Source organism: Mustela nivalis, assembly GCF_964662115.1.
Source record: "Mustela nivalis genome assembly, chromosome: 8".
Lineage (NCBI taxonomy): Eukaryota > Metazoa > Chordata > Mammalia > Carnivora > Mustelidae > Mustela > Mustela nivalis.
In genome coordinates, this window is record NC_139027.1 from 57,906,968 (window position 1) to 57,934,536 (window position 27,569).

Genomic DNA, 27,569 nt, shown 5'->3' on the forward strand with positions numbered 1-27,569 from the left:
AGTAGTTAGATTCCATATACATTTGACACTTGAACAACATGGGTTTGGACTGCCTGGGTCCACTTATTTGGAACCTCTTTTTTTTTTTTTAAGATTTTATTTATTTATTTGACAGAGAGAGATCACAAGTAGGCAGAGAGGCAGACAGAGAGAGAGAGAGGAGGAAGCAGGCTCCCTGCTGAGCAGAGAGCCCTATGCGGGACTCGATCTCAGGACCCTGAGATCATGACCTGAGCTGAAGGCAGTGGCTTAACCCACTGAGCCACCCAGGTGCCGCCTTTTTTTTTTTTTTTTTTTTTTTGATAAATACAGTACTATAAATGTATTTTCTCTTCCTTATGGGTTTCTTAGTAACATTTTCTTTCCTCTAGCTTACTTTATTGTAAGAATACAGTATATAATAACATACAGAATATGTGTTAATTGACTATTTATGTTATTGGAAGGGCTTCTGTTCGAAGGTAGTCTATCAGTAACGTTTGGGGAGAGTTGAAGTTATATGTGGATTTTTTACTTCATAGGGAGGGGGTAGTCTGTATCCCTAATCCTTCTGTTGTTCAAGGGTCAGCTGGATCTGAAGGCATACATTTTATAGTGTTAAACTAAAGAGGTAGTTTGGAACTAAGTTGATTGGGAAATTGGAATATAGTTCTTTTCATGCATTTCCATAGAAGTAACTTGCTAAACTGACAAAGTTTTGAAAATTAAACTACAGATACAAAGCTTTTTAGTTAGATGCAGTATAGTGAAGCCTCATTATTTGTGAATTCCATGTTTGCAAGTTGGCCTACCCCCAAAACTTATTTGTAACCCCAGTATCAATACTTGTAAGTACTTTCATTGTCATTTTTAGCCATATGCAGAGGAATAAAAATTTGAATTGTCTGATGCACATGTCCCTAGCAAAGATTGAACAAGATAATACTCTGCCTTCTTGTTTTGGCTCTCATGCTCTAAACAAGTGTCCTTTCTGTGGTATATTTAGTGTCACATTTTTTGCATTTTTGAGATTTTTATTGATGATTTTGCTGTTTATAATGTCTCCCCAACATAGTGCCGAATGGCTTTCTAGTGTTTCTAAGAACCAGAAGACTGCAATGTATGTGCCTTATGAAGAAATTTCATTTAGGTATGAGTTATAGGGGTGTGAGCCATGAGTTCAGTATTAATGAATGAACAGTGTATACTAAATAAGGTGTCTTCAAACAGAAACACACACAAAATAAGATTATGAATTGGGCAGTTGATGAAAATGTTTTGACCAGGGGCTTGAAGGTACCTAACCCTGTATTTCCCCTAGAAGCAATAATGGTTCAGTATTTGCTAATTGTTACAGTGACTTTATAGAGCAAAACTACTATGAATAACAAGAATTGACTATATGTTTTTATTTTCTCCATGATTAATGCTACAGCAGCATTTCTGTCATCTATAAGCCAAACAAGGGTGTTAGAACCTGGTGTGTCTGCATTAATACAATAGAATAAAAGGTGTATTTTTGAAAAATCTGGAGTATTAAAGGATAGAAGATGCACAATAGAAAGGAAGAAGAATTTTGATGTTGAAAAAGGAAAGAGAAATTTTACATTAAAGAACTAATGAAAGACTTCCATTACCATCCACCCCACCCTGCAACTATAACTCTCAAATTTTGCATGCTCTTTATTTTACATGTTTTTCCTTCTCTTGGCAATTGATGCTGAAAGTTGAAGGTTATTAATCAGATTGATTTTCATTAAAACGTTTTTTACAGAAGAGTTTCTACTCTTTGTATAGTGTAGAAACTAAGCATTTTTATTTTTCTAGGATGTAGTTTCAAATGTAGAACTTAGTTTATCGAGTTTTCTTGTTTACTTTTTGCAGGTGATTCAAATAGTTTATGTGTTGCCCCATCTCTAGTTACAGATCAACATAGATGGACTATATATCATTCCAAAGTAAACCTCCCAGCAGCATTAAATGATCCTCGATTAGCAAAAAGAGAATCTGACTTCTTCACAAAAACATGGGGATTGGACTTTGTGGACACTGAAGTCATACCTTCATTCTACCTCCCACAGATCAGCAAGGAACATTTTACAGTTTATCAACAGGAAATCTCTCAGGTAATACCTAATCAAAAGTAATAGAACGATCTTTAGTTTGATTTATTGTAGATTTTTGACCAATAATCTTTGATGAGGTTATAGTATTCTTTTCTGTCTATATACATTGTGCTGTCCTGTTTTGTATTTAATTCATTGCTTATATATATATATAAATGTATTTCTCTTACTGTAGTGATTTTTCAGAATTACACTTTACTAGCTGCAGAGATTCATCATGAAATCCACCCTACCTACCAAGGACAAAACTGTTTAGTTAGGCCAATCAGACCCAGATGATTTGTGAGGTTTAAGAAGTGAGCGGAGTAGAACTGTTTCTATGTCTCTCATATACCGTAGAAAATTTAGTAGAGCATGCTAGCTCTAGCAGATAGTCTTAATATCTTTAGACATAATGTGTTGCTCTAAACTCAGTTCTGAGCAAGAAGTGAATGTATTGCTTAGTTTAAGAAGGCTTGTTATTAATTTTTAGTGAGTATTATCAATATAATTTTGGTTCCCATTTTAGTATTTAAAAAAACTCATTTATAAAAACCCCATTTTTTAAAAGGATATTAAAATTTTTTCTTTACGAGATATAATTGGCATATAATAATTTCAGGTGTATAACAGAATGATTTGATATTTGTATATATTGCAAAATGATCACCATAATGCTAGTTAACATCCTTGCCATACATACTTAAAAAATTTTTTTTCTTCTTGTGATGAGGATTTTAAAAATCTGTTCTCCTCACAACCTTCAAATATTCAATACAGTATTATTAACTGTAGTGACCATGCTTTAGATTACATCTGGAAGTTTATATAGGGGATAATTATTTATGTTTTTATAATATCCCTTTTTATACTTTTTTCATTAGCAGACCTAATTTGCATTTAGCTAACTTTGTTTTACTTGATTACTTTGTTCTTCTTACGATTTGGAAGTAGGCTAAATAAGGTATATTATTGGCATTGATACTATGAAATATTTGGTTCATTTTTAGTACTATCTAATATTTTTGTACAGAACTTAAAAATATTGTTTACTTTTATATCATGTATATTGTCATATGCTGTCTAGAAATTTTGTGTTCCGTTTTCAGTAATCACATCTAACTGGATGTTGTTAAGTAGATGAGCTTTAATATACTTTCTTTTTGTTAGTTTCTAATCTTACTTCTTTTTGTTAGCTTCTAATCTTTATTCTAACCTTAGTTTCTAGTTCTAATCTTTATTCTTTTTGTTAGTTTCTAATCTTTATTCCTCATAACGTACAATTTGCGTTTTCCATTTGTCCATTTATTGATCAAATATGTATTGAATGCCTTCCGTGTGCCAGGCATTGTCTAAACAAAATATATCAGTTGCCTCCATTACAAAGCTTATATTTCTAACAGGCAATAAACCCTAAAGCAACCACTAAAATAACAAAGAATTATAGCTGAAAAGCCAATAGAAGAGATTACAGGAAATAAAAAAAATTCTCACTCTACACAAAGGTAGAAAAAGGGTAAATAAGAAGGAAAGATTAGAAGGGTCTGAAAGAATAAACATCAGAATGATAGACTTATACCTAACCCTATCAGTCCATTAAATGTAAATGTTTAAGCATCCCAATTACAAGGCAGAGATTGTGAGATTGGATGAAAAAGCAAGACCCAGCTGTATGCTACCTATAAGAAATGCACTTTGAATACAGAGACATAAAACATTTAAAAGTAAAAGGATAGAAAAAGATATACCAGGCTAACAACAAAAGAAAGCTGTATGACTATATTAATATCAACTAAAGTAGATTTCAGGCAAAAACTGTTACTAGAGATGAAGAAGGTTATTTTGTAATGACAAAAGTATTAAGTTAATCAAGGAGATATTGTATTTCTAAACATTTATGTTTACAAAAAGAACATCAAAATGCATGAAGCAAAAACTGAGAACTTTCTGTGGAAAATAGGTGAATTCACAATTATGGTTGGAGATTTTAATACTTGTCTCTCAATAAATGATAGAACAAGCAAATAGGAAACCAGTGAGTATATGGTAGACTTAACACAGCACTGTCAGTTAACCTGACTTAACTTGAAAGAATGCATTGAAAGAACATTCCACCCAACACAGAAGAATACATTTTCTCCTGAAGTGTTCATGGAACATTTATCAAGATAGACCACAATCTGGGCCATAAAACAATGTTAATACATTTAAAAGGCTTCAAAGTATATATGAAATCATACAAAGTATATTTTTTGACCACAACTGAATGAAAGTAGAAATTATTAACAGAAAGCATGTAGGAAATCCACAAGTATTTGGAAACCAAAACTTAGACTTCTAAATAAAATGTGGAAGGGAGGAGCAAGATGGTGGAGGAATAGGAGACCTAAATTTTATCTTGTTCCAAAGAATTCAGCTAGCTAGTTATCAAACCATTCTGAACACCTACAAACTCAACAGGAGATTGAAGAGAAGAATAGCAATTCTATGAACAGAAAATAGACCACTTTCTGGAAGGTAGGAGTGCAGAGAAGTGAATCCTAGGTGATATATGGGTAGATAGACCAGGGGGGGAAGGAGCCTCCATCAGCCGGCTACTGGCAATGAGAGAGCAGTGGAGCACAAAATAAGAACTTTTAGAAGTCTGCTTTGCAGAGGGACGTCGCTCCAGTGGATAAGTAGGGGTGGAATCCTTGCTGGAACAGTGTGGTCTCAGGACTCTTGGGGTCACAGAAAGACTGGGGGGTCCCTGAGTGTGGCAGATCTCCCAGGTATTAGAATGGGGAAGCTGGTTGCAAAGATGGAGCCCAGGAGTGGGCTCTCAGCTTGGGGTTGCCATAAACTGTGATCCGAGGCAATGTTGGGCCACTATTCTTGGAGCAGGGACCTCACAAGTGACAGATCTGGGGAGACTACCCCCCCCCCCCACACACACACACACTGGGAGGAGCAGCGCAGGAGCACACGGGAGGAATCTGCTCAGTTTGGAAACTCCACACTAGGCTGTGTGCCAGAGATAGAAATGCTCGGTGACAGGCTGTGCGAGCTCAAAGTGTGGCTGGAGACTGGGGTGACAGGACAGGAGTGATTGACTGCTTTTTTCTGAGGGCTCACTGAGGAGGGAGGTCCCTGAGTTCTTGGCTCCTCCAGGCCGGAGATTGGAAGGCTACCATATCATTCTCCTCCTCCAAAGCTGTACGGAAAGCTTTCAGGAAACAAAAGCTACCCAGAGCAAAGCTGAGCAGATTGCTTAACCTGGCCCCTGGTAAGGGTGGTGCCATTCTGCCTGGAGCAAAGAAATTTGAGAATCACTGCAATAGGCCCCTCCTCTAGAAGATCAGCAAGAACATCCAGCCAAGACCAAGTTTACTGATCAATGAGAACTGCAAAACTCCAGCGCTAGGGGAATACAGCACATAGGATTCATGGCTTTTTTCTCATGATTCTTTAGTGTTTCAAAATTAAATTTTTAAAATTTTGTTTACATGTTTCTTTTTCTTTTTAGATTTTTCCTCTATTTTAACCAACATCTTAATACCTTTTTAAATATCTTTTTTGATTTTTACTTTTATAGTCATAGTCTGTCCCTTCATTGTATTTAATGTTACTTTTTGTATACGTATAAGTTCTTCTTTCTTTAAAATTTTGACACACAGTTTCTTCTAACAGACCAAAATATACCCTAAATCTAGTGTATGGTTTTGTTCTAGTCTCCAGCCTGATCACATTCTCTCCTTTTTTTAAAACAATTTTTTTCTTTTTTCAACCAACTTCTTATCTTATGAATTCCTTTTTAAAAATCTTCTTAATTTTCATCTTTACAGCCATCCCTTCATTGTATTTACCCATTTATATGTACACACACACACACACACACACACACACACACGTTTTTCTTTCTTCAAAATTTTGGGAGGCCGTTTCTTCTAACAGACCAAAATATGCCCTGAGTCAAGTGTGAAGCTCTGTTCTATTCCAGACTAATCATATTTTTTTCCCCTTTCATCTCCCCCTGTATTTGGGTCTCTTCTGATTTGTTTAGTGCTTTGTAGGTATTAGAACTGCTACACTTTTTACTCTTTATACCTATTCATAGTCTAATTTATCTGTATTTTATTGTAAAATACTTCCCAGCTATATTTTTCTGGGGTCATTGTTACCCTTTTAGTATTTTGTTCTCTCATTCATCTGTCCTTCTCTAGACAAAATGACAAGGTGGAAAAACTCACCTCAAAAAAAGAACAAGAGGCAATATCAACTGCTCGGGACCCAATCAGTATGGACAATAGTAAGATGTTGAAACTAGAGTTCAGAATAACGATTATAAAGATACTTGCTGGGCTTCAAAAAAGCATAGAAGATGCTAGGGAATCCCTTAATGGAGAAATAAAAGAACTAAAATCTTATCAAGTTGAAATTAAAAAAAGTTATTAATGAGGTGCTATAAAAAATGGAGTCTCTGGGGCGCCTGGGTGGCTCAGTGGGTTAAGCCACTGCCTTCGGCTCAGGTCATGATCTCAGGGTCCTGGGATCAAGTCCCACATCGGGCTCTCTGCTCAGAAGGGGAGTGCTTCCCTTCCTTTCTCTCTGCCTGCCTCTCTGCCTACTTGTGATCTCTCTCTGTCAAATAAATAAATAAAATCTTTAAAAAAAAAGAGTCTCTTACTGCTAGGATAAATGAGGCATAAGAGAATTAATGATATAGAAGACCAAATGATGGAGAATAAGGAAGCTGAGGAAAAGAGAGATAAACAACTACTGGATCAGTGGAGAGAATTTGAGAGATCAGCAATACCATAAGATGGAACAATATTAGAATAATGGGGATCCCAGAAGAAGAAGAAAGAGAGAGATGGGGGCAGAAGATATATTGGAGCAAATTATAGTAGACTATTTCCCTCATATGGAAAAGGGAAGAAGCATCAAAATCCAGGAGGCACAGAAAAATCCCCTCAAAATTAATAAAAATAGGTCCACACCCCATCATTTAATAGTAAAACTTACAAGTCTCAGTGACAAAGAGAAAATTCTGAAAGCAGCTTGGGACAAGATTGGCAGCAGACCTATCCACAGAGACCTGGCAGGCCACAAAGGACTGGCATGATATATTCAGAGCATTAAACAAGAAAAATATGCAGCCAAGAATACTATATCCAGCTAGTTTGTCATTGAAAATAGAAGGAGAAATAAAAAGCTTCCAAGACAAACAAAAACTAAAGAATTTGCACACATCAAACCAGCCCTACAGGAAATATTGAAAAAGGTCCCCTAAGCAAAGAGCTCAAAAGTAACATAGACCAGAAAGGAACAGAGACAATATACAGTAACAGTCACCTTACAGACAAATTCATATCTTATCTGGCACTATATCCATATCTTTCAGTAGTTACCCTGAATAGAAATGGGCTAAATGCCCCAATCAAAAGACACAGGGTATCAGAATAGATTAAAGAAAAAAAAAAAACCCCCAAGACCCATCGATATGCTGTCTGCAAGAAACTCATTTTAGACACAAAGACACCTCCAGATTTAAAGTGAGGGGGTGGAAAACAATTTATGATACTAACGGACATCAAAAGGAAGTTGGGGTGGCAGCCCTTATATCAGATAAATTAGATTTTAAGCCAAAGACTGTAATAAGAGATGAGGAAGGACACTAGATCAATCTGAACGGGTCTGTCCAACAAGAAGATCTAACAATTTTATGTATCTATGCCCCTAACATGGGAGCAGCCAACTACATAAACCAATTAATAACAAAATCAAAGAAATACATCTATAATACAATAATAGTAGGGGACTTTAACAGCCCCCTCCTGAAATGGACAGATCATCTAAGCAAAAGATCAACAAGGAAATAAAGGCTTTAAATAACACACTGGACCAGATGGACCACACAGATATAGTCAGAACATTCCACCCCAAAACAACAAAATACACATTCTTCTCTAGTGCATTTGGAACATTTTCCAGAATAGATCACTTCCTGGGTCACAAATCAGGGCTCAGCCAATACCAAAAGATTGGAATCATTCCCTGCATATTTTCGGACCATAGTGCTTTGAAACTGGAACTCAGTCACAAGAGGAAAGTTGGAAAGAACTCAAATACATGGAGGCTAAAGAGCATCCTACTAAAGAATGAATGGGTCAACCAGGAAATTAAAGAAGAATTTAAAAAAATTCATGGAAACAAATAAAAACACAACTGTTCAAAATCTGTGGGACACAGCAAAGGCAATCCTGAGAGGAAAATAGTGATATAAGCCTTTCTCAAGAAACAAGAAGGGTCTCAAGTACACAACCTAACCCTACACTTAAAGGAGAGGGAGAAAGAACAGCAAATAAAGCCTAAACCCAGGAGGAGAATAGGAATAATAAAGATCAGAGCAGAAATCAATGAAAAAGAAACCAAAAGAACAGGAGAACAGATCAATGAAACTAGTAGTTGGTTCTTTGAAAGAATTAAAAGATTGATAACCCCCTGGCCAGACTTATCAAAAAGAAAAGAGAAAGGACCCAAATTAATAAAATCATGAATGAAAGAGGAGAGATGACAACCAACACCAAAGAAATACAATTATAAGACCATATTATGAACAACTATACACTAGTAAATTAGACCATCTGGAAGAAATGGGTGCATTCCTAGAGATGTGTAAACTACCAAAACTGAACCAGGAAGAAATAGAAAACCTGAACAGACCCATAATGAGTAAGGAGATTGAAGCAGTAATCAAAAATCTCCCAGCAAACAAGAGCCCCGGGCCAGACAGCTTCTCAGGGGAATTCTACCAAACATTTAAAGAAGAATTAATACCTGTCCTCCTGAAACTGTTCCAAGGCAAAGACCCCATCAAAAGGGAGAATTACAGACAAATATGCCTAATGAACATGGATGTAAAAATGCTCACCAAAATACTAGCTGATAGTATTTGCAGTACATTAAAAGGATTATTCACCACAACCAAGTGGGATTTATTCCTGGGCTGCAAGGTTGGTTCAGCATCTGCAAATCAATCAGTGTGATACAATACATTAATAATGAACAAGAACCATATGATACTCAATAGATGCAGAAAAAGCATTTGAGAAAGTACAGTATCCTTTCTTGATCAAAATTCTTCACAGTATGGGCATAGAAGGTACATACCTCAATATCATCAAAGCCATGTATGGAAAAACCCACAGCACATATCATTCTCAGTGGGGAAAAACTGAGACCTTTTCCCCTAAGGTCAGGAACGTGGCAGGGATGTCCACTATTACCACTGCTATTTAACATAGTACTAGAAGTCTTAGTCTCAGCAATCAGAAAAGGAAAAGGAGTAAAAGACATCCAAATCAGCAAAGAAGAAGTCAAGGGGTACCTGGGTGGCTCAGTGGGTTAAAGCCTCTACCTTCGGCTCAGGTCATGATCTCAGGGTCCTGAGATCAAGCCCCACATCGGGCTCTCTGCTCTCAGGGATCCTACTTCCTCCTTTCTCTCTTTGCCTGCTTCTCTGCCTACTTGTGATCTCTGTCTGTCAAATAAATAAATAAAATCTTAAAAAAAATAATATTAGAAGAAGTCAAACTCTCACTCTTTGCAGATGATATGATACTTAATGTGGAAAACCCGAAATACTCCATCCCAGAATTGCTAGAACTCATACAGGAATTCAGTAAAGTGTCAGGATATAAAATCAATGCACAGGAATCAGTTAAATGTCTATACATGACCAACAAGACAGAAGAAAGAGAAATTGAGGAGTCCATCCCATTTACAGTTGCTCCCCAAAATGCACAATATTTTGGAATAAATCTAACCAAAGAAAGAATAAATCTAATCCAGAAATCTATAGAATACTCCAAAAGAAATTGAGGAAGACACAAAGAAAAGGAAAAACGTTCCATGCTCATGGATTGAAGAACATGGATGTGAAAATATCTCTGCCACCTACAGCAATCTACACATTTAATGCAATCCCTGTCGAAATATCGTCAACCTTTTTCAGAGAAATGGAACAAGTAATCCTAAAATTATATGGAAGTAGAAAAGCCCCTGAATAGCCACAGGAGTGTTGAAAAATAAAATTAAAGTTGACAGCATCACAATTCCAGACTTCAAGCTCTATTACAAAGCTGTAATCATCAAGACAGTATGGTACTGGCACAAAAACAGACACACATATCAGTGGAACAGAATAGAGAGCCCAGAAATGGACCCTCAACTCTATGGTCAACTAATCTTTGACAAAGTCAGAATGAATGTCCAGTGGAAAAAAGACAGTCTCTTCAACAAATGGTACTGGGAAAATTGGACAGCCACATGCAGAAGAATAAAACTGGACCGCTTTCTTATACCACACACAATAATAGACTCAAAATGGATGAAAGACCACAGTGTGAGACAGGAATCCATCAAAATCCTTGAGGAGAACACAGGCAGCAACCTCTTCGACCTCAGCTGCAGCAACTTCTAGAAACATCACCAAAGGCAAGGAAAGCAAGGGCAAAAATGAACTATTGGGACTTCATCAAGATCGAAAGCTTTTGCACAGCAAAGGAAATAGTCAACAGAACTAAAAGATAACCAACAGAATGGGAGAAGATATTTGCAAATGACATATCAGATAAAAGGCTAGTATCCAAAATCTTTAAAGAACTTATCAAACTCAATATCCAAAGACCAAATAATCCAGTCAAGAAATAGGCAGAAGACATGAACAGGCATTTCTGCAAAAAAAGACATTCAGATGGCCAACAGACACATGAAAAAGTACTCAACATCACTTGGCATCAGGGAAATACAAATCAAAACCACAGTGAGGGGCGCCTGGGTGGCTCAGTGGGTTAAGCCGCTGCCTTCGGCTCAGGTCATGATCTCAGAGTCCTGGGATCGAGTCCCGCATCGGGCTCTCTGCTCAGCAGGGAGCCTGCTTCCTCCTCTCTCTCTCTGCCTGCCTCTCCATCTACTTGTGATTTCTCTCTGTCAAATAAATAAATAAATAATCTAAAAAAAAAAAAAAAAAAAAAAAACCACAGTGAGGTACCACCTCACACTGGTCAGAGTGGTTAACATTAACCAGTCAGAAAATGACAGGTGTTGGCAAGGATGTGGAGGAAGGGGAACCCTCTTAACTGTTGGTAGGAATGTAAGCTGGTGCAGCCACTCTGGAAAACAGCATGGAGGTTCCTCAAAAAGTTGAAAATAGAGCTACCCTACGACCCAGCCATCACACTACTGGGTATTTACCCTAAAAGTACACATGTAGTGATCCGAAGGGGCCCATGCACCTGAATGTTTATAGCAGCAATGTCCACAATAGCTACACTATGGAAAGAGCTTAGATGTCCATCAACAGATGAATGGATAAAGAAGAAGTGGTGTGTGTGGATGTGTGTACATATATGTATGTGTGTAAACACACATATATAATGGAATACTGTGCAGCCATCAAAAAACCCGAAATCTTACCTTTTGCATTGATGTGGATGGAACTAGAGGGTATTATGCTAAGCTAAATAAGTCTATTAGCACAAGACAATTATCATACGATCTCACATATATGAGGAATTTGAGAAACAAGACAGAGGCTCATAGTGGAAAGGAGGGAAAAATGAAACAAGACAAAACCAAAGTTTGGAACAAATCATAAGAGACTCTTAATCTCAGGAAACAAATTGAAGGTTGCTGGAGGGGAAGGAACTGGGAGCGATGAGGTGGCTGGGTGATGGACATTGGGGTGGGTATGTGCTATGAATTGTGTAAGACTGATGAATCACAGACCTGTACCCCTGAAAGAAATAATACATTACATATTAGTTTAAAAAAAAAAAAATGCCGGTCATAGAGCAAAAGGGAGGCACCAGGATGGTTCAATCAGTTAAGTGTCTGACTCTTAATCTCAGCTCATGTCCTTCAGGGTCATAGAGCCTACTCAAAAAAAAAAAAAAAAAGGAAAAGTAGATTAGAACCATTTACCCTTGAACAACATGGGTTTGAACCGTAAAGATCAACTTACATACAGGTTTTTTTCAGTAAATATAGTTACAGTACTGCAAATGTATTTGGCTTCCTTAAATACATTTTGTTTTCTCTTTACTTTAAGAATATAGTATAGTATATAATATGTATAATATACAAAATATGTGTTAATTGACTGTTTATGTTACTATTAAGGCTTCCAATCCACAGTAGAGTATTAGTAGTTAAGTATTTGGGGAGTCAGAAGTTATTGTTGGATTTTTGATTGTGGCATATTTGTGTTCCTAACCCCCACGTTTGAACTAAATGGAAATGAAAACAAGACATACTGGGATTTGTGGCATGCTGCTCAAGCAGTACTTAAGGAATAATTTATAGCAGTAAATACATATATTAGAAAAGAAGAATAATCTCAAGTCAGTGACCTCAACTTTTACCTTAAAAAGCTACAAAAGGGGCGCCTGGGTAGCTCAGTGGGTTAAAGCCTCTGCCTTCGGCTCAGATCATGATCCCAGGGTCCTGGGATCGACATCTGGCTCTCCGCTCAGCAGGGAGTCTGCTTCCCTTCTTCTCTTTCTGCCGGCCTCTCTGCCTACTTGTAATCTCTGTCAAATAAACAAATAAAATCTTTAAAAAAAAGCTACAAAAATAACAAATATATACCAAAATAAGCAGAAGAAAGAAACATCAAAGTTAAAATCAGTGAAATAGAAAATAGAGAAATAGAGAAAAATCAGTGAAACCTAAACCTGATTCTTTGATAAGATCAATAGAATTGACAAATCTCTAGCAATACTGATTCAGGAAGAAAAGGGAAAAGACATAATCACCAATAACAAGAATAAAAGTGATGACATCACTATAGATTTTACAGAAATAAAAAGGCTAATAATGAAATATTATCAACAACTTTGTGCCAGTAAATTCAGCAAGTTAGATGAACTGATGAATTCCTTGAAGATACAAATTACCAAATCTCTATCAGGAAGAAATAGATAACTTGAATAGCCTTTGTAGTTATTAAAGAAATTGGTGTTAAATAGCTTTCAAAGATGAAAACTCAGGTCCATGTGACTTCACTATTGATTTCTACCAAATAGTTAAGGAAAAAAAACAATAGCATGTCCATACATATTCTTTCATGTGTTTATAAGGATGTGAAGGACAGGGCCAGTACTAGGATGAGGCCATGAATTGCCTGAGATGTAAAATGTGAAGAGCACCAAAATCTAAGAGTAGTGTTTGGGGAGTCAGAAGTTATTGTTGGATTTTTCTGTTGTATTTAAATATTGTATCCAGGCTGCTTGCTTGCCTTACCCTATTGTCAGCCCTGGTGGAATAACTAGAACTCTCGTATACTGTTGGTGGGAATTTAAAGTGGTACAACCCTTTTGTAAAACAGTTAAGTGGTTTCTTAAAAAGTTAAAAATACTTCTGGTTCAGCATGTAGGGAACTTGAAAAATGTCTACTCCTGTTCTTGAAAGAAAAAAATCTGAAGGAACTGAAAATAAACAATTTAGAAGCTTTTTGAAGGTCACAGCACAGGGGCACAAACTCACTAAAAGACAGTGATGTAACCACAGGTTTATGGAATGCTTTCCCTCTTTCCACATTTTACCATCATATCAATAGGGCACTGGTATAGTAATGGAGTACTATGAAAGAATTGCATGTCTTCAACTTTATTTAAGAAATTTGTAAAGACAGGAAGGGAGACAAAGACAAGGACACGAGAGGAAATTTTAGCCTCTAACACCTGCAGCTACATGAAATAGTACATATAGTCTAATTCCTAGCCAGATAAACATAAAACCTCACAATAAATACCTGTTTACCTCAGTTCCTTTTACCAGTACTTCATATCTGGCTTGCAGCAAGAAAAATTAAAATAAATACTAAAAACAAGAAGGAAAAAACCCCCACAATTTAAAGAAAGCAAGTACTAGAATGAGACTCAGATGGCAACAATTTCGGAATTATCAGACTGGGTATTTAAAATAACTATGGTTAATATGCTAAAGACTGCAGTGGAAAAGGTAGTCAACATGCAAGAATAGATGGATAATGTAAGCAGAGAGATGGAAACTATAAGAATCAAAGGAAATGCTAGAAATAAACACTGGCAAATGAAGAATAATTTTGATGGCTTTATCAGTAGACTTGAAATGGCAGAGGAAAGAATCAGTGAGCTTAAGGAAGTGTTGATAGATACTTACCAGAATGTGTGGGTCAGTCAAAGTATTGCTTAGAGGGAAATTTAACAGCATTGAATGTGTATATTAGAGAAAAAAATCTAAAATTAATAATCTAAGTTTTGCCACAGGAGACCAGAAGAACAAACTAAATTCAAAATAAGAAGAAGGTAAATCTGTTGTGTACTGAAACTAATGTAACATTGTATGTCAGCTATACAAAACAAAACAAAAACCAGAAGAAAAGAAATTTAAAAAATTAGACCAGAAGTCAGTGAAATTGAGATCTCCTTTGAGAAGATCAATAAAATTGGTAACTGTCTAGCAAGGTCAGTTAAGGAAAAAGAAGGCCTAAATTACTAGTATTAGAAATGAAAGAGGGAGGAGCGCCTAGGTGGCTCAGTGGGTTAAAGCCTCTGCCTTCAGCTCAGGTCATGATTGAACTCATGTCGTGGGATCGAGCCCCACATCGGGCTCTCTGCTAGGTAGGGAGCCTGCTTCCTCCTCTCTCTCTGCCTGCCTCTCTTGTCTACTTGTGATCTGTCTGTCAAATAAATAAATCTTAAAAAGAAAAAAGAAATGAAAGAGGGCACAGCAGTAATGATCTCGTGAACATTCAAAAGATAATAAAAGAATATTATGAACAACTCTAAGCACACAAATTCTGTAACCTAGATGAAAAAGATCAGTTCTTTGGAAGACACAAACCTTGCACATGAGAAATAGACACTCTGAATAAAGCTATACTTATTAAAGAAACTGAATCAGTAATAACCTTTCAAAATAGAAAACACTGGGGCCACGTGGGTTCACGGGTGAATTATGCCAGCCATTTAGGCAAGAAGTTATACCAGTTCTTTAAGATCTGTTCCAGAAAATAGAAGCAAAGGGGATACTTTCTAACTTATTCTTAGGTAGCATTAACCTAATATTGAAATTAGACAAAGACATTATGAAAAAGGAAAACTATAGACTGCTGTTTCTCAAGAACATGGATGCAAAAATCCTTAACAAAGAATTGGAAAGTCACACTCAATAATGTATGAAAATAATTCTATACCATAACTAAGTTGGCTTTATTCCAGATATGCAGGGCTGATCCAATATTTAAAAAGCAATTTGTATAATCCATACATTGACTGAGGAAGAAAAATCATATTTCATATCAGTAGATAGAAGATTTTTGACAATACTCAGTACTCATTCATGTTAAAAACTCTCAGCAAACTAGAAATATAGGGACAGTTCAACTTGGTAAAGAACATCTACAGAAACTCTACAACTGTGAGAAAATAGATGCTTTCCCACTAAGATCAGGAACAAGGTAAAGATGTCCCTACCACTCCTTTTGTACATCACACCGGAAGCCCTAACTTTGCAAGACAAGAAAATAAAATAAAATATACACTAGGAAGGAAGAACTAAAACTGTCTTTATTCACAGATAATCATGATTGTTTATGTAGAAAATCCCAAAGAATCAGAAAAATTCCTGGAACTAAAAAGCAATTATAACAAGATTGCAGGATACAAGATTACTGTTATAAAAGGGAATTGCTTTCTTCTATGCTAGTGATGTACAGTTAGAATTTGAATTTAACTCAGCACCATTTACATTAGCACCAAAGAATATGAAATACTTAGGTATAAATCTAACAAAATATGTGCAAGATCTTTATGAAGATAACTACAAAACTGATGAATTGCTGAAGATCTAAATAAATAGAGAGTCCCTGTACGTAGATAGAAGACTCAATATTGTCAACATGTCTGTTTTTCCCAGCTTGGTCTATAGATTGAATCCAGTCCCAGTTAAAATAACAAGAATTTGTTTTGTAGATTCCAAAGTTTATATAGAAAGGGAAAATAGAATAGCCAACAAAGTATTGAACAAAGTTGCAGTAAGACTTTTAAGACTTACTGTGAACTTATAGTAATATAGACAGTGTGGTATTGGTGAAAGAATAAACAGCATATGGATCAAAGCAACAAATTAATTCAGAGATAGACCCACACAAATACAGTCAACTGGTTTTTGACAAAGGTGCAGAAGTAATTTAGTAGTCTTTTGAGTAAATGGTACTGGAACAACGAGCTACCTACCTGCCAAAAAAAGAAGAAAAAAAAATCTAGACATAGACTGCCCACACCTTTCATAGAAATTACCACAAAATGGATTGTAGATCTAAGTGTAAAATGCAAAATGGTAAAACTGGAAGATCACGTAAGAGAAAATACATGACTTTTAGTTTGATGATGATTTTTTAGATTATAGCATCAAAAGCCCAATTCATGAAACAAAAAATTGACAAGTTGGACTTTGTTAAAATTGAAAACTTCTACTCTGTGAAAGACAGTACTAAAAGAATTATACAGACTAGACACTGAGAGAAGATATTTGCAAAACACATGTATGATAAAGGATTGGTGTCCAAAATACACAAATAATGCTTAAAACTAAGAACAACACAACTAAAAAATGGGAAAAGGACTTGAATGAACATTTTTCCAAAGATGTAGAAATGACCAGGTAGTATATGGGAAGGTAGTCAACATCATTAGTAGTTTTAAGTGTTAAGTTTTATGTTATATGTATTTTGGCATAATAAAAAAAATGCACAAAAGATCTGAACAGGCATCTCATGAAAGAAGACATACAGATGGCAGATAAGCATATGAAAAGATGCTTAACATTTTATGTCATTAGGGAATTGCAAATTAAAACAGCAATGGAATGCTGCTATGTATCTCAGAATTGCAAAAATTCAAAACACAGCACCAAATGCTGGCAAGAATATAGACTGATAGCAACTCTTATTCATTGTGGGTATGACTGTGAAATGGTACAGCCATGTTGGAAGACAGTACTTTGGTTTCTGCCACAATTGCTGTCAAAACTCTGAACACTACTAGCTCAGTGTTTGTTTTCCCTTTCCATACTCCATTTTCCCATGTGTCTTATTTATGGTATCTCTGAAAAGATAGAATTGGTTGTTAGTGAGCCATCTAATCTGAAATCAGAGGAGGGTTGGGTTCTCTTTCTTTCTTGACTTTGTCAGCTAATAACTTGTCTTTCTGTCTTAGGTGTCTTTCTTCTTTTAAAAAATTATTTTCAATTGATTTCCGTTATATAAATAAGGATTTTTTTTATTCGCATTCCCACTTCATTCCAATTTATGGAAATTTTACTGTAATTATATAAAATGGGATGAGTATAAGCATATAGGTGTTCATAGAGCTTGTATTGGTTTATTAAGCATACTTACTTATGTTTAAGTTGAAGAGGCTAGTGATTTCATGTTAAAAATTATAGAACTAATTTGGTATTTTGTGAAATATTTTGATGCTTTGAATATTCATATTGCTACATAACATTGAATTTGTTATTTGTCTTATAGAGAGAGAAGATTCATGAGAGATGCAAGAATATTTGTCCTCCTAAAGATACCTTTGACAGGACTCTCTTACATACTCATGGTATGGAATATGTGCTATTTGTAGATAATAGGAAGATAAATATGTGATAATTGTAGCATAGCGTAAATATCAACAAACAAAATCTTAATTTGGGGACTTTGGTGGCTATTCTACCTATAATTCCATTTTTAGTGGAATTTTTGTAGCCTATTATCATAATTTTTCCAAAAGCTTCTAAGAGAAACACTATGGGTCTCATTTTAGTGTTATCCTTCATTTCAACAAATACTTATTTAACATCTGGGTGCTTGGTATTTTGCTTGTTCCTTAAAAATAGTTGAATAACAAAGAGCACTTATCTTCAAGAAGCTGATAGTTTTCTCAGTAGGGTTAAATAAGTAAGCCAACAATTGCAGCACTGTATATCAAACAGTAACTTCAGCATGGTAGGTTGGTATAGATCTCCTAATTTGCTAAGCCTTAGAAAACTTACAGAATTAATGATTTCTTGTGTTTTAAACTAGCTGCTGAAGAGGTTTCTGTGGGGAAAGGCCTTCCAGGAAGAAGGAACAGTGGATGCAAAGCAACAGAGTCAAGAGAGAAACAGAGCATGTTCTAAGAACTCTTAAGAGTACAGTATGTTGGCTCTACTGGGAGTAAGAAGTGAGGCTGAAGAAGTAGGCAGGGGAATCAGATCATGAAGAGCCTTCTATGCCATACTAAGGAATTTTTCTTTTCTAAAAGCAGTCCAGAGCCTCAGAATATTTTTAACCAGGCATCAGATTTATGATTTTACATTTCATTTTGAAAACAGTTGTGGAAAATAAATTTAAGGATGTTGATAAACGGGAGGCAAAGAGACAGTTGGAGGCTATTGCAGTAATACACGTGAGAAGTCATGTGGCCCCAATAACAGTTATAATGAAGATGGAGAGGAATTTAAACATTTGAGAGAGTTATTGAAGCACAAGTTTTGGTGGTCAGGCAGTTGTTGGTAATGGTAATGATCAGTTTGCACACACAGAAGTTTCTGTGGATTTCACAATTTAGGATCTCTTATAGAGGGCATTCAGACTTAGAAGTAGTGGTTATAGAAAACAGTACTATATATTAAGGAGTGAGTACAAGAGAAAGAAATGGAGACTATCAGTGTGGATATGACTTGAGGATTTGAGGGATAGCATATTGACTAGAGAGAACAGAGTATAAGAATATTTTTGCATGGTCAACACTAGATGAGGCAGGAGATGCATTTGCAAACCTGAGTGAATGCTTCCTTAAATTGTGTACCGGAGGGCCTCCCTTGTGTCAGCCTGGTCCAGGTTGGGTTTTAACTTTATCTTTGTTTTTTTTTGTTTTGTTTTGTTTTAATGAGAGAGAACGGAGCATGTATATATGCAGAGAGAAAGAACTATTAGAAGGAAAGAGGTTGCAGATATGGAAAGAGGCAGGGTATTTGACGAAGCATGCTCCTAGAGGAGGCCGGAGGGTATAGAGTCTGACCCAGGAAGGTTAGTTTTGGAAAGGAGGGTACATCCTCTGAGATTTAGCTGGGGAGATGAAGGTAAAGTAGGTTCATTTGCAGGTTTGTAGATATAAACTAAGATGCCTAAGAAGAAAACTAATAGGATATTAATATCTTAATATGTTATTAAAATCTTTTTTCATAAGAAATTCTGGGTGGGATGGTGAGTATTTTGAACAATAAAAGCACTATTCCTGGGCGCCTAGGTGGCTCAGTGGGTTAAGCCGCTGCCTTCGGCTCAGGTCATGATCTCAGGGTCCTGGGATCGAGGCTCGCATTGGGCTCTCTGCTCAGCAGGGAGCCTGCTTCCTCCTCTCTCTCTCCGCCTGCCTCTCTGCCTACTGGTAATCTCTGTCTGTCAAATAAAATAAATAAAATCTTTTAAAAAAAAAAGCACTATTCCTACATTAGAATGCAATTCTTTTTTTTTTTTTTTCAAGTTTTTATTTCTTTGACAGAGAGAGAGAGAGAGCATAAGTCGGGGGAGCAGCAGGCAGAGGGAGGAGAAGTGTAGGACTGGATCCCACTACTGTGGGATCATGACCTGAGCTGAAGGCAGACGTTTAACCGACTGAGCTACCCAGCTGTCCCAGAATTTAATTCATTTTTAAAAACTATATGCCAAACTTATTTTCACCAAACTTAATAAGATAGCATCAAGTTTTCTGTGTCTATTTAAAAAAGACTTGAAATATATTTAGCTTTCTTGCACTCATACAATTGATTAAAATTATTTGAAACATAGAATTTTTTCAGTGCTTTATTTACTGCTAGGCATATAGGAAGTGCTTGATGTCTGTTGAGGGAATTTAAGTCTTTACTTAATTGTGATATAGTACAGAGTCTGGTCAAAATATATTTTATAGAATAAAATGAAAATAAGTTAAGAAAATTGTATTTTTTTTTCCCTTTTTTTCATAGATAAATCCAGGACAGATCTGGAGCAAGTACCTAAGGTAACAAAGCTTATACATGAGAAAAATTTTTAATATCTTTAATTTTTTATTATCTCTAATATTGTTAACTTTACCTTATCAGAAGCTTTCATTTGGGTTTTTTACACCTTAACCACTTTGCCTGTTCTGGGACTTTGTGCATCACTTTTCTTCTTTCTTTGGCCATCATCAATTTCTTCTTTATTACTGAAATCTACAAATGTGTTTAAGTCTCTCCATTCTGAAAAAGAACTTTATTGATGTTACCACCCCTTCAAATTATTAAGAGATATGTCCTTTGAGTGAAAATTTTAAAGAGATGTGTAATAGATGTTTTCTTTCCCCGCTCTGCTCTGGGGAAAGAGTCCATTGCATTCATTATATTCTCAAAGAGGTCTATGATAACTGCTCTCTAAAGTTAAATGACACAGAGAAGACAACAGACAGAAGCAAAAAGGCAATCATTTTTAAAGTTGTTTGATTCCTACAAAATAAAATTCAAACTCTATCATTTAAGGCCCTTGATTATTCATTTCTATCATAGTCACACTCAACTTTCACTTACTAATCTTTACACATTCTTTACTTCAGTCTGGAAGACTTTTCCCTCAACTCCCCGTATCTAATCCTTTCTTTATATTTTCTTACATAAATGGCAACTTTACATGAATACATCTCTTCCCAGCTGAAGATAATTGGCCCCTTTGCTGCATTTCCTAGTATTTTATATAGACCTATGCCTTCCTTTTAAAGGCATTTGTCACTCTTCTTGTAAGATATTTATGTGTATATTTTACCACATCCATTGGACTAAAGGTCCTTGGGATTAGGACCTATATAATAATTTATCTTTGTTTCCACCTTAGTGCCTAGCATACAGGTTACATCATCAGTAAATATTTATTGAATTAATCAGTACTTTTAATTATACTAAAGCAAGGACTAAGAAGTACACTCATGTCCCTAGTTAGATTTTCCCTATCACTTTATACTAATTTTTGGATATAGGTAAAATGGCTCAGTAACTATAATAAAATAGAGCATAGAAATTAAGTAAGTTAAACCATGTTTCAGGCCTTATGCTAGGTACTGGAGATACAAAGATTAATTAGCTATAAATCCAGTCTTATAGGGATGTATGATCTCTAGGAGGTCATACATATATTTAATAAATAATTTTTGTAAAGTATGAGATACATAAATATATGTGGTATACATACTTAAGTTCAGAGATGGGGTGACTGATGTGTTCAAAGATGGGGTAAGTGTTCATACAGAGATAATGTTTGCCCTTTTGATTTTGTTGTGTTCTCCAGGAAAATAGACAGGAAGGCATTCTAGGCAGAAAGCATGTACAGAGATAGTTAAGCACAAGAGGGTATGGAAGTTGAGTATTGTTAGACTGTAACTTGTAAATAGTGGGATTGGCAAAATACAAATTGATGATGGAGTTCAAAGAAAATGAAGGGCCTTTGGGGCACCTGGGTGGCTCAGTGGGTTGAGTGTCTGCCTTTGGCTCAGGTCATGGTCCCGATGTTCTAGGATCGAGCCCTGCGTTGGACTGTCTACTCAGCTGGAGAGCCTGCTTCTCCTCTTCTCCCCTTTGCCTGCCTCTCTGCCTGCTTGTGCTCTCTCTGTCAAATAAATTAATAAAATCTTAAAAAAAAAACAAAACGAAGTGCCTTTGATGCCCTTCTAAAGAGTTTGGTCCTTAGATCATGGGACTCCATTGAGAGATTTAAACAGAGAAGTTAATTCAGTGATACTTGCATTTTAAAAGTATATCTGACAGCAGTATAGGGGATAGATTGAGGAAGGACATGAGTAAATAGCCATTTACTGTAATCCAGAGATGATGAAGAGCTGCACTAATAAAATGCTATAGACATAGAAGAGAGAGAACATTCAAGTGTTACGTAGAAAATATAATGCGTAGGACTTAGTGCCCAGATGGATATGGTATGTAAAGGAAAAAGAACGAACTTTTCATAAAATTGAATTTGTTCTGGTTTTAAAATTCAGTATATGTCTATTCTTCAAGACTAATTTTGAAAGCATTTTAAGCAGGAGAAAGTAGAAATATAAAGAACTTGATACTTAGCATTTAAAAAAAACTACTTCAGTGGGAAATAATACAGAAATTTTGGTATAAGTAGGATATCTCCCTTTGGTGTGTGCCTGGTGGGACTGCATTAGTGAATTTTATTACATAGTAATGGAATGATCGCCTCCATTGGTAAAGACAAAATACATTTTTCTATTTTTCATGAGTATTTTTAGCTTGATGAAACACTATACATTTTTATACAGATCTTTGTATAAATCAATGTATTATTTTTGCTGTTTATGCTTCAGATCTCAGTTAATCATCTTTAATGGTCTTATGATGTTTGAAGGGATAGTGGATATTAAAAAATGTTTATCTAATGAGGAAAATACATTTTTTAATAGATTTTTATGAAACCAGATTTTGCCTTGGACGATTCCTTAACTTTTAATTCAGTTTTACCATGGTCTCATTTTAATACTGCTGGTGGAAAAGGAAATCGTGATGCAGCTTCCTCAAAGTTGCTACAAGAAAAGGTAATTTCATTTTTACTTTTTTCCGTGTAGAAAACTTTATTCTGGTTAAGTGGTACCTTTTGTGTGGTTTCTGATCTAGTTATTTATTAAGGGTTATTTCTTTTAATTTTTTCATATTTTTTGTTATTGCCTTCAAATCTAACTGATAAAATAAGAGCATTTGATTCAGTGGAAAACAAGTTGTGCTGGTGAAAAAGAAGCTAATTGTTGGAGTGCTTCTTTTTTTTTTTTTAAAGATTTTTTTATTTATTTGTTTTGACAGAGATCACAGGTAGGCAGAGAGAGAGAGAGAGAGAGAGAGAGAGAGAGAGAGAGAGAAGGAAGCAGGTTCCCTGCCGAGCAGAGAGCCCGATGTGGGGCTCGATCCCAGGACCCTGGAACCATGACCTGAGCCGAAGGCAGAGAAGCCTTAACCCACTGAGCCACCCAGGCGCCCCTGTTGGAGTGCTTCTTAATCTAAAATAGCAGTTGGTGGAATTTCAGTTATCCCAAACAATATATTGGCTAATTTTATATTCTTTATGATTTGAAGTATGGAAAATTAATTTTTGCTGTGGTACCATTTTTCCTTATTTCCACATTGTAGGGATGATTATTTTGGAGCAAAAATATGATAGCTGAAATACACAGTATTGTATTAAAAATTGCATTAAAGGGGGCCTAGGTGGCTCAGTGGGTTAAAGCCTCTGCCTTCGACTCAGGTTGTGATCCCAGAGTCCTGGGGTCCTGGGATCAAGTCCTGCATTGGGCTCTCTGCTCAGCAGGGGGCCTGCTTCCCTTCCTCTCTGCCTGCCTCTCTGCCTACTGTGATCTCTATCTGTCAAATAAATAAATAAATAATCTTTTAAAAAATTGCATTAATTTTGCAAAGCCTAACCTTTTGCATGTTATTAGTCAGAAGTTTTTAAAAACTTTTACAATATTTTGTAATATGTTGAGAAGTCAGCGTGTTACAGAGTTTTAAACATATCTTAACTCACATATCAAGAATCTTTAAAACTAGAATAGGAAGTAAAGATTTTTTATTCCTGTTCTTTCTTAGCAGTTTAGAGCTTTTCTAAAACTGGTTTTAAACTGAGAAGAAAGCATTTTTTTCAGGCTAGTGACATCTCTTAGCAGCCTGAAAACTTTTCTCAGGAAGACTATTCAATAAATGAGGTCTAGTAACTGAAGAAAAAACTAGTTTGGGGAGAAGAGGAGAAGAAATGTAGGGAAAGAATCATTGACTATTCCTTTTCCATAGTTGAAAATAAAAATGAAGTAATTTTTCCTTCGGCAACATTTTTACCTATAAAGGTTTTCCTTGAGTAAGAACAAATTCGTAAATCTGATGAAAATTATGGATTTAGGGGCACAGACCTACTCGCAGATTGCTTTTTCACATTCCAATATATACCCTGTTAAAATAATACCTTAAAAGAGAAAAACAACAAAAGCCAGTAAAGATCTCATCCTAGGGGCGCCTGGGTGGCTCAGTGGGTTGGGCCTCTGCTTTCGGCTCAGGTCCTGATCTCAGGGTCCAGAGATAGAGCGCCGCATCGGGCTCTGTTCTGCAGGGATCCTACTCCCCTCACTGCCTGCCCCCCCCCCCCCCCGCCCCACTGCCTTGCCTCTCTGCCTACTTGTGATCTCTCTCTCTGTCAAATAAGTAAGTGAAATCTTTAAAAAAAAGATCCTCAATACTAATCTTTACTAAATACTTTTAGGAAGACTAAAAATTGTTCTAGAAAATGAATTATGAAAATATTACGCTTTATTTTTTTAAAAGATTTTATTTATTTATTTGACAGATAGATCACAAGCAGGCAGAGAGGCAGGCAGAAAGAGAGGGGGAAGCAGGCTCCTTGCTGAGCACAGAGCCCGATGCAGGGTTTGATCCCAGGACCTGAGATCATGACCTGATTAGAAGGCAGAGGCTTTAACCCACTAAGTCACCTAGGCTCCCGGAAAATATTATGCCTTTGAAAAGAATGGATCAATGGAATATTGATAACTTGCAGAAATTTTTGAAGTTCAAATGAAAGTTTTTTCATGTTAAATGTTTAATTAAAGGATTGGAATTTGGTTTTTGTTAAGTTCAGAATCAGGTTTGTTATGTTTACATTCTGGGTCCTTATTCTACTCTCTTAGAAAAGGAATGGAAGAAAGAATTCCAAGAGAACACTTTCATACTCTATGATTGATAAACAGCTGTTTTTATCTTGTGAATTTTAAAGAGGGGGGATGCTACAAAGAGGATTAGTTAATTTGTATCCCACTCTAGTGCTATCCAAAGTCCTGGTCTATGATGAAATAAGGAGCTTGCACTAGAATGTAAATCATTGCACTACTTCTTTTATTAAGAAGGTCTTTCTATGAGAAAACAATGCATTGGGCTTAGTGATGTAGTTGATTTACTTTTCAGCAAATACCTTATTTTATCATGGACCTGTTAAATAGTTAACAGACTGGCAGCAGCATATAAACCGTATTTTCAATATCAGTGTCCTGAAGGAGTGACATTCTCAAATTTCCTATTCTGAAAATTGAGTCCACTTTAGCTTACAAGGTACCCAAGTACCTTTGTCCCCATATTGCTTTTTGGGTAAATAAGTGAACAAGCCATGTTGAAGATGAAAAGAACAATACCAAAAGGGTATAATCTCACGAGATTTAAACCATGGAAAAAATTCTTGTTTGTAACCTGTTGTATATTGTAATAGATTACTGAAGGAGCCTTGTTGAAGATATGTGTTATCCTGCATGGTTTGAAGAAAATAGTCTTAGTGACCAAATACTATCTTCTAATCTTATGAGTCCTAAATGTTGAAAGTGCATTAACCCTTTAACACTGAATTCTTCTGAGATGTTGACAGATAATGCCCAAAGTTTGAGCTATAGGTTAAAGAATCTAAAAGTTAAAAAGTGGGAGAGAAATGGAAAGATAACATAGCCAAAAAAGGCATATGCAATTAGAAAGGAGGAAAAGGCAACTCAAGCTTTAGGAGTCCATATTTGAAATTAGAAAGCATTTTAATATATGTTGCTCTAGGAATTAATCTTGCTTGTGTTACAAATAAAATATATATGAACTCTTTTAAGGCATATGTCAAGCTTTTAAGGGAAAAATATATCGGAAATAAATTTCCAATATATTGGCATTTTACAAATATATGTGCGTGTGTGTGTGCATGTGTGTATTTACAAATATATACTGAGTTTTACGAATTGGTTAAAGAATAATTTTTGAAATGCAAAATAAGCAGCCTTGAAAAAAAATCCCAGTGAATTCTGGTATTTTCCATAGTTTGTGACTGGATCATAAATCTGTCAGATTCTTTTGAGGCAGAGTGGTATGGTAGAAAGAGCTTCAGTTTTTGAGTCAGACAGGCTTAGGTTCAAATTTTAGTTTTCCCACTTACTAGCCATATGATCTTGTTCAAATTATTTAATGTCTCTGAGCCTCAGTTTCCTCATCTGTAAAATAAGAATACTAATACCTGTATTCTAAGATTGTTAAAACTAGAAAATTATGTATATAAAATACAACTGCCTGGTACATAGAAGGAAGGAATCAATCTGAGAACTTCTGAAACTACATTATAATCTCAGATGACTGTGGGGTACTCTTAATTTCTAGAAAGTAGTTGGTGTTTGGACGGCAGTAGTAGGAGCAGAGAAAGAAGGTAAATTGGATACTTCTACGCTTTTGTCTTACATTTATTAATCTTTGGATTGTTACCTTTCATCTCCCTTTCATTTTATTATGCCCAATATCAAGAATCCCATAATCAAATAGTTCATACAATAGGATTTAAAATTGTTCATACAATAGGAATTTAAAATAAAATTTAAAATTGTATCATTTTCAGAAAGTATTTGGATAGTCAAAGAAGGTAATCTTATACTCTGTGATTTTTTTTTCTTCTTTCTTAAGCTGAGCCATTATCTGGATATTGTGGAAGTAAACATTGCTCACCAGATCTCTCTACGTTCTGAAGCATTTTTTCATGCAATGACCTCTCAACACGAATTGCAGGACTACCTCAAGAAAACTTCCCAGGCTGTAAAGATGCTTCGAGATAAGATTGCACAGATTGATAAAGTAATGTGTGAAGGATCACTACACATTTTAAGACTGGCACTTACCAGAAACAATTGTGTTAAAGTGTACAATAAACTCAAGTTAATGGCCACTGTACACCAGACTCAGCCTACAGTGCAGGTGTTGTTATCCACTTCTGAGTTTGTTGGAGCTTTGGACTTAATAGCAACAACACAGGAGGTTCTACAGCAGGAGCTTCAGGGCATTCACAGCTTCCGGTATGTCCTTTAAGTAAGGGTTTAGAGATTATGTTAGCAGTTCTGAAAGGATAAATTTTAGTGTGTAATGTTAGCTGAGGAAGTGTGAATGTATGTAAGTTACATGAATATTTCTTCTTCCAGATTTATCTGTATAGTAGTGTTACCATTGCGATATTTTAGTCTTAGTCTTAGTGAAACAAACGCTGTAAGCACCAGTATTTACAGAAACATTTGAATGGAGAAACAAAATTACATTTTTGATAGGTGGTACTAATGAAAGGCCAGTCATAACTTTGAAAATAACATTTTGAAAATGTTGAAATAGTTTTGTGTCAAGTTAGAAAATCAAGGTGCAGGAAGGAATATCTAAAATTAAGTTCATTTTAAAAGTTCTTGAATATGTTTTAAATTTGATAATTATTAAATAGTTATTTAATAATGCAGTTACATATTTATATATAATATAATTATTTCCCGATTATTAAAATTAATTTCTAACTATCAGTGTTTATCACATTGCAAAAAATTCCATATGGTGATGGAAAAGACCCAGTTTTTCCTGCATTCTTACATTTTGAAA

General features: G+C 35.6%; 1 protein-coding gene across 3 annotated transcripts in view; it reads left to right on the forward strand.

Moving 5' to 3' along the window:
* Positions 1 to 27,569, forward strand: part of VPS54 (VPS54 subunit of GARP complex) — a 97,500-nt gene that overhangs the window by 21,210 nt on the left and 48,721 nt on the right. For 2 of the 3 annotated variants that reach the window (XR_014315869.1, XM_082746641.1), the window contains exons 3-7: positions 1,864 to 2,105; positions 17,644 to 17,722; positions 20,109 to 20,143; positions 22,574 to 22,705; positions 26,622 to 27,007. Coding sequence is in view for 2 of the 3 variants with exons in the window: in XM_082746641.1 (XP_082602767.1) it covers positions 1,864 to 2,105; positions 17,644 to 17,722; positions 20,109 to 20,143; positions 22,574 to 22,705; positions 26,622 to 27,007 (874 nt within the window). In the remaining variant the exon portion in view is untranslated. The remainder of the gene's footprint in view (positions 1 to 1,863; positions 2,106 to 17,643; positions 17,723 to 20,108; positions 20,144 to 22,573; positions 22,706 to 26,621; positions 27,008 to 27,569) is intronic. The other variant, XM_082746642.1, reaches the window with a different exon arrangement.